Source organism: Salminus brasiliensis, chromosome 12 (assembly GCF_030463535.1).
Source record: "Salminus brasiliensis chromosome 12, fSalBra1.hap2, whole genome shotgun sequence".
Classification (NCBI taxonomy): domain Eukaryota; kingdom Metazoa; phylum Chordata; class Actinopteri; order Characiformes; family Bryconidae; genus Salminus; species Salminus brasiliensis.
In genome coordinates this window covers 38,685,745-38,697,831 of record NC_132889.1, presented here as the reverse complement: position 1 = coordinate 38,697,831, position 12,087 = coordinate 38,685,745, and the positions used below count along the sequence as shown (strand labels likewise).

The window sequence follows — 12,087 nt, the reverse complement described above, 5'->3', positions numbered from 1 at the left end:
TTTCTGTGCTGTCTGTGGATCGAATGCACTGATGTGGGTGAATGATTAGGGCACCATATGAAAAATTTCACATATTTGAACATCTAGATGTCTGATCTTCATGTGATCAGTACTGAGAGTCTGTCTGATTTAAACCTCTGGTCTGATCTTGATGGTTGAATTGAGGGGTGATGAAGATCACCATCATGGCCAGATCCAGAGAGCTCTCTGCAGAGGATTGAAACAGTGAAACCGCTGACCAACATGATCAGGTCAGGATGTCCTAGCAAATTCAGCCCACCAGCAGAACCTCAAGATGAATAAAGGAGACTCCAACGATCCTAAACTCTAATCAGGGTAGCATGTAGATCTTGGCCCACAGCTGAGGTCAAAGGCCATCTACCATCAGAAAGAGACCAGACAAGGTTGATCTTCATGGGAGGTGTGCAAGGAGGACTACCCTGATGATACGGTGGCACCAGTGATCGCCGTGGTTCCAGTTCTCTCCGCTCTATAGAAATGAAGTCAAATCTGCAACCATAGTAGAGACCCGAGGCAGCATCAGATTCATCGCCTTATCGTTTGGTAGATCCGCCCCCTTCTCCAAGGCCGAGCCTCAGTGTCCCAGACCGTCTTCACTGAGCTTCCAGTGCAGAAGCAGAGCGGATTTCCCCCTGGATTCCCGGTCTGTCTGGTAAGTGTACAACAGCTCCGACAGTAAAAGTGCAGGTCCTGCTGCAGACGAGCACGCTCTCCTCCAGCCAAGGCTGTCTGTCTGTCAATCACTTAATTCCTAAGTCTAGCCCCGCCTTCTTACGATAGAGCAGAGTAAGGGTTCTTACTAAATCTGGAGACACTGGAGGTAGAAGGACCGTTTAGAGGAGGGAAATCAAATGGCAAATGGGCGGGACTGTTTTGTCTTTGAATCATAGGGGGATAGGAGCTACACATCTTACTGCAACCAGCCAGCAGAGGCGCTAGACCTGTGGATGCTTCACTTTTGAGAGACTAGCCTGCAGTGTCTGTGGAAACACTACTGTATCTATAAAAGAGAGCCAGTTTCTTGTGAAGATTAACTGTTTAATGTAATGGAAGGTGTGATGTAGGTGCTGATGTAAAGATTGTGTAACATTTTTATGATGATTACGGTCAATAAATTAACACATGAATTATTTCACACAAAAACAATCAAAGGAAGAAAAATGAGCTTTTTAACAGAGGACCCAGCCCAACCCACCTCCACCTCTAGTGTTTAATGGAGCTGTGAACTTGAGTAAAACGGCCTACTGTAGGAAAAACGCACAAGCATGTCGCGCTCAAGAATCAAGAGGAGTTTCATCTTATTATTATTAATTATTTCTTCTAAACTAAACTTGCTGGATGAAGCTGCAGCTGCTAAGCAGATCCCAAACCTGTGGCTTCGGACGGGGTGGGAGTCGGGATTAGAAACCGATCAGGGGGAAAACTGAAAATAAATCTGTATATTTAACAAAATTCAGCTGAAAACAGGAATAAAATCGGTTGAACTTTGATTATTAATAACATTGATCATTATTTCTGTCTCATTTTTATACAATTATTGATTAGAACAGGTTTGTTCTGATAAAGTTTATTTTTAAGATGATTTTTCCATTCCTGCTCCAGCATTCTGCACCCTGATCATAAACGACCAGTTAATAACCTTCTTCTGATCAAATTCACTGTGAATTTTAAAATTAAGCAAAAAAATCCTTATTATTTATGTTTATTTAAAACAATTTAATAATGCTTTCAGTTGTTTACGTCTGTATTTATGCTCTGTTCAGTTTTCGAGCCGTTTGTTGGGTCTAGTATTGACGGGTTACAGGTCAAGTTTAGGTCAATTAACCCAAATTTAAATAAAAGTTTAACTGTAAAGTGACATTAGTCCTGTTTTCAGCTCTGTTTTATGAACTGTTCAACATTGATTGGTTCCTACCAATTTATCATGTTCCCTGTTCGCGGTTTCTAATCCCTGTTAGTGAAGGTACAGTATGTTTGCATTGCTGGTCATTGCTGGTCATTGCTGAGCACCGTTGATTGGTTCTAGCTGAGGTTCTTCAGGTTCAGGTGCTGCAGCCAGAGCTCCACCCTCCTCCGGAATCACAGAATTCATCACCATGCTCCTACGCACCCCGCCCCCGGCCCGTCTGGGGGAGGGGCTAAAGGAGGAGTCGTTTCCTCGCCTGTGGGGCGGAGAGAACAGTGGACAGATGCCTCAGTGAACTGACAGCTGCCTCCAAACCGACTCAATCCGACGTGCCTTAATTCAGCTCAGTTTAGACAAAACCACACGGTGATGCAAAAGTTTTGGCACCCCTTGTCCAAATGACACGTTCAACAGAGCAGTAGTGAACACAGCTTCTGTAGCTCCTCAGACATGAGCACAGTAACATAATTAACATAAACACATTAGCATAAACAAACGGAATCATCAGTGTTGCCTGGGCTAATTTTTGGGAGATTTTTTTAAATAAACGTAATCGATGCTGACAAGGCAGGGAAGGGCTAGTCAAGTCAAAGGCAAGTCAAAAGGCCCATATGACACTGAAAGACCTGCTAAAGTTTAGCGCCGTCATGAGGGTGGTGCACTGCTCCACTGTGCAGCATTGTCTGCTCAACACAATCCTCATTGAAGAGTCCTGAGATAAAAAACAACTGAAAAATCTCAATATCTGAAGTACGTTACAGAACGGATATATGCTAAAGAAGCTAAACGAGCTTCGGAAATAAGTGCTGTGGACTGAGGAGGTCCTAAATGACCACAATCAGGAACGGTACATTTGTAGGAAAAAAGGATTTCATGAAAAGAACACTTTGCCAACTGTGAAGCATGGTGGTGGATGCTTTGGGGTTGTGTCGCTGCCAGTGGTATGGGGGGAGGGGGAGGGGGGGAAAGGCAGGATCTGAGCATTAGGATTTCTTGATCATCATTCCTGAGCAACAGAGGCTGTGTTTACTGTTTACTACTTCTAAAAAATAAATCAATAAGAAAACAACAACAAAACGTGTCATGGGGTTGAGGGTCTCCAAACCGTAAGACTTGCACAAGTCAGTTAGCATGTTAGCTTTGTTAGTGTTAATGTAAACCAATGAAGCTAAACGTTGGACACAGAATGCAATGGCTGATTGGATTGTGGGGGTGGGGGGTCAGAGTGAGGGTCAGAATGGGGGTCAGAAGGGGTGGGCAGGGTTAGTAGAGTGAATGCATGCATTACATACATCACAGAAAGGGCTCACTGCAGAACAACCTGAGTTTGCTCTTGAGAGAGGACACCTCTCGGCTCAGGGCGTCATTGGCCTCCGAGGCCTCGTCCAGTTCCCTCTGCAGCTTCCTGCGGGCGGCCGTGGCTCTCTGGGACTCTTCCTCACTCTCCTCCACCTGGCGCTTCAGCTGCTTCACGCGGGCGTTCGCCTTCTCCGCCTGCAGGGGAGAATTTACACAGTTGCCCAGCCGACATGTTCATGTGGGGCTCACAGGGTGGAGCATGGGCTTTGAGTTGTTACCGGGACCCAATTGGGCTTCCCAAATGGGCCCCATCATTGCATCCCACTTTAATCTTACATGGGTCTTATCTAGGCCCTGTAGTAATGTTTAACCCCTCCTGGTCCCATCACTGACCCTGGTGGGAATTCATATATGGGGCCAATGTAGAACCCGAGGACAAAACACAACACTCTTATCCGTACGGCCCCACATGGACATGCTAGCTGGGCAATTTGCTGTCAGAAAGGCACTGAACTCATGCTAACATTAGCAAGACGTTTAATTTCGGTTGAAAATCAAAAAACATTGGGTTGACCTCAGGCCCCGTTAAAAACGTTAGACGGACGTTACAATTTGGTTACTTAACACCAACAATATATCCATTTCTATCAGCATTAGAATTTCACATAGTGTGGACGTTAATATTATGACGTTTAGCAGATGTTGGGTTTTGGTCTCCATGCCTTACTCCACAACTCAATGTTGGCTTGTGACGTTTGGTAGATGGTGAATTTTGGTCACCAGATCGCATTTATCAACAGTAGTAGGCAGCTGGGTGAGCTCCAGAGGTCTCCATGCACTGTTATAATCAATGGATCCAATATCTACTGCTATTACAGATCTCTCATTGATCACCCTCTTGCCCATCACCCAGCGCTGGTTTCTCAAATGCAAATGATAGGTGAGCTCAAACGCTCCATGCAAAGCGACTCACCTGATCCTTAAACTGCTCAGCCTGCTTTCGCTCGTCCTCCATCTGAATGGTCAGATCCTTCAGCTTCTTATCTTTCTGACGCAGGTTTTTGGCAGCAGACTGTCTCTCCCTGAACCGAAGACACCAAAATGAAGAACCGCTGGCCACTTTATTAGAAACACCTACCTTGTGCTTTCATACTGTGGCCACTTTATTAGAAACTCCTGCCTTGTGCTTCTACTCACTGGCCACTTTATTAGAAACTCCTGCCTTGTGCTTCTGCTCACTGGCCACTTTATTAGAAACTCCTACCTTGTGCTTCTACTCACTGGCCACTTTATTAGAAACCCCTACCTTGTGCTTCTACTCACTGGCCACTTTATTAGAAACCCCTACCTTGTGCTTCTACTCACTGGCCACTTTATTAGAAACCCCTACCTTGTGCTTCTACTCACTGGCCACTTTATTAGAAACCCCTACCTTGTGCTTCTACTCACTGGTCACTTTATTAGAAACCCCTACCTTGTGCTTCCGCTCACTGGTCACTTTATTAGAAACCTTGCACCCTGCCTCAACCTCGTTTATTTCCTCACCTGCTCTCCTGCTCCAGTTGCTCCTCCAGCTGGTGTAGTTTGGCCTCCAGGGAGGTGATAGAGGCCTTCATCTTGGACTTGGCCTGTCCCCCTGCCTCCTGCAGCTTGGTCCTCAGCTCCTTGTTCTGCCTCTCCAGCTGCTGACGGGTGTTCTCGCTCCTCTGGGCGGCAGTGCGCTCAGCCTGCAGCTCACTGGTCAGCTGGTCCACCTGCAGAGAGAGAAGGTGGGGTGTTCACAGCTGTGGTCATGTATGATTTCAGTTCTGCAGGTTTAGTGGTTTCCCCTTTCTGAGCTCTCTGAGACTGAACCCCCACATCTGAGCGGGGGTGGAGGCTCAGTGGTTAGAGCTCCGGGCTATTGATGACAGGGTTGTGGGTTCGACACCCGGGCTCGGCAAGCTGCCACTGTTGGATTCTTGAGCAAAGCCCTTTACCCTCTCTGCTCCCTGGGCGCTGAATTTGGCTGCCCACCGCTCTGGGTGTGGATGTGTGTGCTCACTGCCCCCTAGTTCACACGTGTGCGTGTGTGTGTGCGTGTGTGTGTGTGTGTGTGGGGGGGGCCCCTGATGATTGCCACTTTTAATGTAATTTAAAGATTATAACCATTACAAAGTCACATGCATGTCAACAGTGATCTCCTAACACGCTCTGCACCTGCTGGACGCTTCTCCTGAGGCGCTCGTTGAGGGTCTCTATGTTGCCCTGCTCCTCCTCCAGCTCCTCCTCCAGGTGGGTGATCCTGGCCTCCAGGCGGCGCTTCTCCTCAGATGATAAGGACCTGTGAAGAAACCCTTAAAGAATGTAGCTCACGTGGAAGAACCTGGGAGATAGACTTCTTCAGATCTGCTGTACATCAAACATTTAGTCAGAAAAACACTTTGTGTTTGCACTCTGGCCACTTTATTAGAAACCCCTACCTTGTGCTTCCACTCACTGGCCACTTTATTAGAAACATCTACCTTGGCTTACTCTCTTTGGCCACTTTATTAGAAACCCCTACCTTGTGCTTCAACTCACTGGCCACTTTATTAGAAACACCTACTTTTGTGCTTTCATACAGTGGCCACTTTATTAGAAACACCTACCTTGTGCTTCTACTCACTGGCCACTTTATTAGAAACCCCTACCTTGTGCTTCTACTCACTGGCCACTTTATTAGAACCCCCTACCTTAATTACTCCAGATACCCCATCACTGCAGCACTGGTCAGCTCCTCCCTGATCACCATCACCTCTTACAAATACAGAAGGTCCTTTTCCAGAAGGTCTTCATTAGTTAAAGCGGGTGTCTCTATAGGAGACGAGCTCCAGGCTGCTGACGGAGAACAGTGACGGAGTCTGAATACACAACGTAAACAGTCCACTCACTTGCCAGAGGTGCCGGACAACTCCTCAGCCAGCTCATCTCTCTCCGTCTCAGCCTGCTTACGAGTTCTCTCAGCTGCAGCCAGCTCCTTCAGGTACAGCACACAGGTGTTAGTAACGCCCCCTCCTGGTTAAACCCTGCACTCTAAAGCTTGGGGACTAAAGCAGTTTGCTGTTAAAGTAAAGAGTCAAGGTTTAACCATCATTAGATTCATCGGATCAGACTGGTCTAATCACTGTGACTAAGATGGCCTTCGAAGGTCTAGGTGGTTGAAAAGCTGGTCATTCAGGCCTGTACTGGTAAGCTCGCTGGTCAACCAGCTCTTGATCAGCATAGTGTATGTTGCATTTGGTTTTGGTCATGCTGGTGATGCTAGTTAACCAGTGTTGTCTTGGTGCCGGCCATTCTGGTAAACCACCATTACCAGCAAGACCACCCTGGTTGGCCAGAATGGCCGCAAGACCACACTGGTTAATTAGCATGGTTGACCAGCAAGACTAGCATCACAAAGATGGTCGACCAGCATGACCAAAATCAATGCTGGTCAGGCTGGTCAACCAGCTTGGTGATGCTGGTCAGGCTCGTCAACCAGCTTGATATTTCTGGTCATACTGGTAAATCAGCCTGGTCATGCTAGTCAACCAGCTAGGTGATGCTGGTCATGCTAGTTAACCAGTGTGGTCTTGCCGGCCATTCTAGTCAACCACCATGACCAGCATGACCAAACCCTGGTTGACCAGCAAGACCAGAATCACCAAGCTAGTTGACCAGCTGGGTGATATTGGTCATGCTGTCAAACTGCATGGTGATGCTGGTCTTGCTGGTTGACCACCTTGGTCTTGCAGGTCAGCAAGCTTGGTGATGCTGGTCTTGCTGGTCCACCAGCGTGGTTTTGCTTGTGCTCTAGCTTGTTCAGGTTAATCATACTAGACCAGCTAAACAACTAAACGAAAACATACCCTATACTGGTCAAGAGCTAAGCTGGCCAGCCAGTTTACCCAGCTTGACCAGCCTCGAGACGTCACAAATCTAATGCTCGAATGCAAATTGTGTCTCAGTTGTTAGAAATGCTGGTGGAAACCTCCTGCAGGTGCATGATATCCGCCTCCATGTTTTTGGCCCTCCTTTCAGTTTCTCTTGAGTTGGAGAGCGCCTCCTTGTGGGCATTGCGAGCATCCTCCAGCTCCCTCTGAGAGTCCTTCATCTGGGCCTGTGAGGAGGAGAGTCTGTCTATTAGCTATTTATTGAACTATTTGATCCTTCCATTCAGAGGCCAATTCCTGCCCAGAACAGGATCGTGGAGAAGGCGGATCTGATTAACATGATTACATTTTAATTCAATTAATGATCTATTAATTAAAAAGCTTCAGGTTAATCAGGATGCTGGTATGCCCATGACACTGGATGGGCAGGTGACTGAGGTGCCTGTCTGGCTCACCTGAGTCTTGCGCAGCTGTTTGACAGCCTCATCCCTGCTCCGGCTCAGAGCATCGATCTGGTCCTCCAGGTCCTTCACGTCTCCCTCCAGCTTCTTTCTGGCAGCTGCTAGAGAATTCCTCTGCTTGCGTTCATCCTCCAGCTCAGACTCCATGTCACGCAGCTGCTCACCCACAACATAAAGCATATAGCTCTCTGTAGTTCATTCATTAGTTCCCTGCATGACTTCTGTCAGACTTAGACATGAGCGCCACCCACTGAAGGAACGTTTAAGTGCAGGGAAAGCAAGTAATTTACAGGGAGTTATCTATCAATAATACACACTATCAATAACACACAGGTTAATATTAATAAACTAGACATCTTATAAATAACGTACATGCTGACTATGAGTAATACTCACTATAAATATATATAAATAATATACATAAATATACAGACCACACACACACACACACACACATATATATATATATATATATATATATATATACTGTGTGTGTATATATATATATATATATATATATATATATATATATACAGCTCTGCAAAAAATTATGAGACCACTTTTTTCAATTTTGTCAATTACTTTTTAATTTATTTTTAATATAATTTTTCATCAAACAGAGCTGATTTAGCTGAATCTGCAGACTATGAACGGCATAAAGTCCCAACAGCAATGTGCGACACTAGTGGAGAGCCGGCCGAGACATGAGAGCTGTGATTGGCCGTCGAGGTTATTATTTCTGCATAGTGATTTCTGAATGCTCAGAGTTCAGATATTAGTACTGTGTTTAAATCTGAATAATAACTTATTATAATTATTGTAATTTTTTTGTAAAATTATTTGAGCAATGCTCTAAATAACAAAAAAATAAGATGATCAGGTTCTCTGTTTTTGTTTTTTTTCTAGGCAGTGTGTTTTAGGGAAATAAATTTTTGCACTGTATTTCATAAACCATGGACAACATTAAATAAAATATATGTGTATTTTTAGATAAAATATTATTTGCAGAAATGACAACTGCTCAAAAACAACTGCTCAAATAATGCAGAGAAATTATTATAATAATTATAATGCAGATAAGTTATTATTCAGATTTAAACGCAGTACTAATATCTGAACTTTGAGAGATAAGATAAGATAAGATAAGATAGTTAAATCCTTTATTAGTCTCACAGTGGGGAAATTCTCACAGCAGAAAGGGATAGCAAGATACTCAGATGCAAAAACATAGGTAAATTACCACTATATACACAATATAAATAATAGAAGTAAAAAAAGAAAAGCAATAACAATATTATTATAGCATTCAGAATCACTATGGTGAAATAATCTAGACAGACAATCACAGCTCTCATGTCTCGGCCGGCTCTCCACTAGTCTTTAACATTGCTGTTGGGACTTTGTCATTCACAGTCTGCAGATTCAGATAACTCAGCTCTGCTTGATGAAACGTCTGGAATAAAACCCCAGACAGGTAGAGATGTGTGTGGTCTCTTCATTATTTCCAGAGCTGAACACACTCTCGAAATCAGAATGACTCAGAAAGCACATCCAGCGTTTACCTGCTTCAGCACCTGCCTCCTCTTCTCCTCCCCCTGCTCATCCCTGCCCTGCAGTTCCCGATCGAACTGGGCTTTCAGGGCCTGCATGTTGACCTCCAGACGGAGCTTAGCATCCTCCGCGGCCTGCAGCTCGTCCTCCAGCTCCTCCATCTGCGTCCTCATCTCCTGAACATGAGCCTCCAGCAGACGCTTTGCCTTCTCCAGCTCATGCACCTAACAAACCGTCCCAGACAGGGAGCATACATATCCATTTTAATAGGTACAGTTCCACTGGCCATAGGAACGCAACACAACAAGAGCCAAAACATTAGGACCTCCCTATGCTTCCTATGCTGTTGTTCCTCCACATACTGCCAAACAAGATCTCTGAAGGTGGTCTCTGAGGTGTGTGACACTGAGACCCTGGCTTTACGTCCTGTAAGATGGGAGGTGGAGCTGCCTCCTCAGACCTGATCACCTTCTTCCATCACTCTGAGGCTCAGCTCTGAAGCTCACGGTGGTTTCAATGATGGACAGGGGTCAGCATGGGCACTCTGATCAGTACCACCCATAGACAGCAGGGGGCGCTGCACACTATAGCCTTCGTCACCCTTGCACATATCAATAAACCTTAGGCACATTGAGTTGGTGGTCTGTCCCTCGTGAATGAAGCCTTGGAGCCGTTTGGGGGATCAGTCATCTGGACATAACAATCTAACCATCCTCTGTCTCAGGTCTCAGGTCCGACTGTTTAATTGCCGTCTACCTCAGCAACACTATTCCCTTCACTTATCAGTGGTCATAATGTTTTGGCTCATTAGTGTGCACTCTGACATTCCGCCTTGACTCACGTTCTTCCCCACGTCGTCCTTGGAGCTGATCAGGTCCTCCATCTCCGTGCGCAGGGCTTTATTAACCTTCTCCAGCTCCTCCCGGGACAGCTGCAGCTCCTCCAGCGCTCGAGCCAGAGCCAGGCCTCTGCTCTCCTTCTCCCTGGCCTCTGCCTCGGCTCGATCCCGCTCCTCTGCAAACTTGATGGAGATGGCCTTCTCCTCGGCCAGCAGCTGGAGGACACAGACCAAGTAGGTTACCTCATCTAAATCACGGGCTGGACTATTTATACGGGCACAAAGATCAGGTCGGGGGCAAACTAATATATATATATATATATATTCTGACCTGGTCGAACTTCCTCTGCCTTTTCTCCAGGTTGGACACCAGCTGTCTCTGGTTGTCCAGGTCCATCAGCAGGTCCTCCAGCTCCTGCTGCAGTCGGTTCTTACTCTTCTCCAGTTTATCGTAGGCCGAGGCCTTCTCCTCAAACTCAGAGTTGACGGCCTCCAGCTCCCTCTGCGCCCGCTTCTTGCTTTCCTCGAGCAGCTCCATACTGCTGGAGAACTCCTCCAGCTTTTTCTTCGCATCTGTCAGCTGACATGAGACGAAAGGTGTGCCTGTTAATATTTTAGTAGGGATGCAGTGTGCAGGTGTGATGCAGTGTGCAGGTGTGATGCAGTGTGCAGGTGTGATGCAGTGTACAGGTGTGATGCAGTGTACAGGTGTGATGCAGTGTGCAGGTGTGATGCAGTGTTATGCAGTGTACAGGTGTGATGCAGTGTACAGGTGTGATGCAGTGTACAGGTGTTATGCAGTGTACAGGTGTGATGCAGTGTACAGGTGTAATGCAGTGGGCAGGTGTTATGCAGTGTACAGGTGTGATGCAGTGTACAGGTGTGATGCAGTGTGCAGGTGTGATGCAGTGTGATGCAGTGTACAGGTGTGATGCAGTGTACAGGTGTAATGCAGTGTACAGGTGTGATGCAGTGTACAGGTGTGATGCAGTGTACAGGTGTGATGCAGTGTGATGCAGTGTACAGGTGTGATGCAGTGTACAGGTGTAATGCAGTGTGCAGGTGTTATGCAGTGTGCAGGTGTGATGCAGTGTACAGGTGTGATGCAGTGTACAGGTGTAATGCAGTGTGCAGGTGTGATGCAGTGTGATGCAGTGTGCAGGTGTGATGCAGTGGGCAGGTGTGATGCAGTGTGCAGGTGTGATGCAGTGTACAGGTGTAATGCAGTGGGCAGGTGTTATGCAGTGTACAGGTGTGATGCAGTGTACAGGTGTAATGCAGTGGGCAGGTGTTATGCAGTGTACAGGTGTGATGCAGTGTACAGGTGTGATGCAGTGTGCAGGTGTGATGCAGTGTGATGCAGTGTACAGGTGTAATGCAGTGTGCAGGTGTGATGCAGTGTGCAGGTGTGATGCAGTGTACAGGTGTAATGCAGTGTGCAGGTGTGATGCAGTGTGATGCAGTGTACAGGTGTAATGCAGTGTACAGGTGTAATGCAGTGTGCAGGTGTTATGCAGTGTGCAGGTGTGATGCAGTGTACAGGTGTGATGCAGTGTACAGGTGTGATGCAGTGTACAGGTGTTATGCAGTGTGCAGGTGTGATGCAGTGTGCAGGTGTGATGCAGTGTACAGGTGTAATGCAGTGTGCAGGTGTGATGCAGTGTGCAGGTGTGATGCAGTGTACAGGTGTGATGCAGTGCACTGTAGAGTAGGGTTAGACTGCCTGTATGTCTGACCTGTGTGTTGAGGCTGGACACATGTCTCTCCACGTTCCTCCTGGCCTCGCTTTCCTCCTCCAGCTGCTCCAGCAGGCCGTTACGCTCCTCCTCCACCTGCCTTAGGCGTGTCGACACATTCAGCTTCTGGCGTGTCTCCTCAGCCAGCAGCTCCTGAGAGGACCCACAAAAAACACAAAAGCTTCTCAGTTCTGAGGTTCTATGTTGTTAGACTGTAGATGAAGGTGTAGATGGTTTAATAATCACACCGGACGCAGGACGTTACCTGGGCATCATGAAGTTGAGAGTTCAGGCTGGACACATCTTTACCCAGTTTAATGTTCTTCCCCTCGGCTTCATTGAGGAGAGCCATCACGCTGTCTAGCTCCATCTGTGAGACATT

At 46.6% G+C, this 12,087-nt stretch overlaps 1 protein-coding gene across 1 annotated transcript in view; it reads right to left on the bottom strand.

Annotated features, from left to right (window-relative positions):
* Positions 1 to 1,038: 1,038 nt before the first annotated feature.
* The window catches only part of myh11b (myosin, heavy chain 11b, smooth muscle), a 35,476-nt gene continuing 24,427 nt past the window's right edge, over positions 1,039 to 12,087 (bottom strand). Inside the window, 13 exon segments of the mRNA XM_072693778.1 lie at positions 1,039 to 2,183; positions 3,249 to 3,421; positions 4,200 to 4,308; positions 4,772 to 4,980; positions 5,426 to 5,549; positions 6,139 to 6,224; positions 7,218 to 7,346; positions 7,575 to 7,736; positions 9,143 to 9,355; positions 9,973 to 10,185; positions 10,301 to 10,549; positions 11,706 to 11,858; positions 11,971 to 12,075. Coding sequence (XP_072549879.1) covers positions 2,018 to 2,183; positions 3,249 to 3,421; positions 4,200 to 4,308; positions 4,772 to 4,980; positions 5,426 to 5,549; positions 6,139 to 6,224; positions 7,218 to 7,346; positions 7,575 to 7,736; positions 9,143 to 9,355; positions 9,973 to 10,185; positions 10,301 to 10,549; positions 11,706 to 11,858; positions 11,971 to 12,075 — 2,091 coding nt within the window. The 3' untranslated portion in view covers positions 1,039 to 2,017.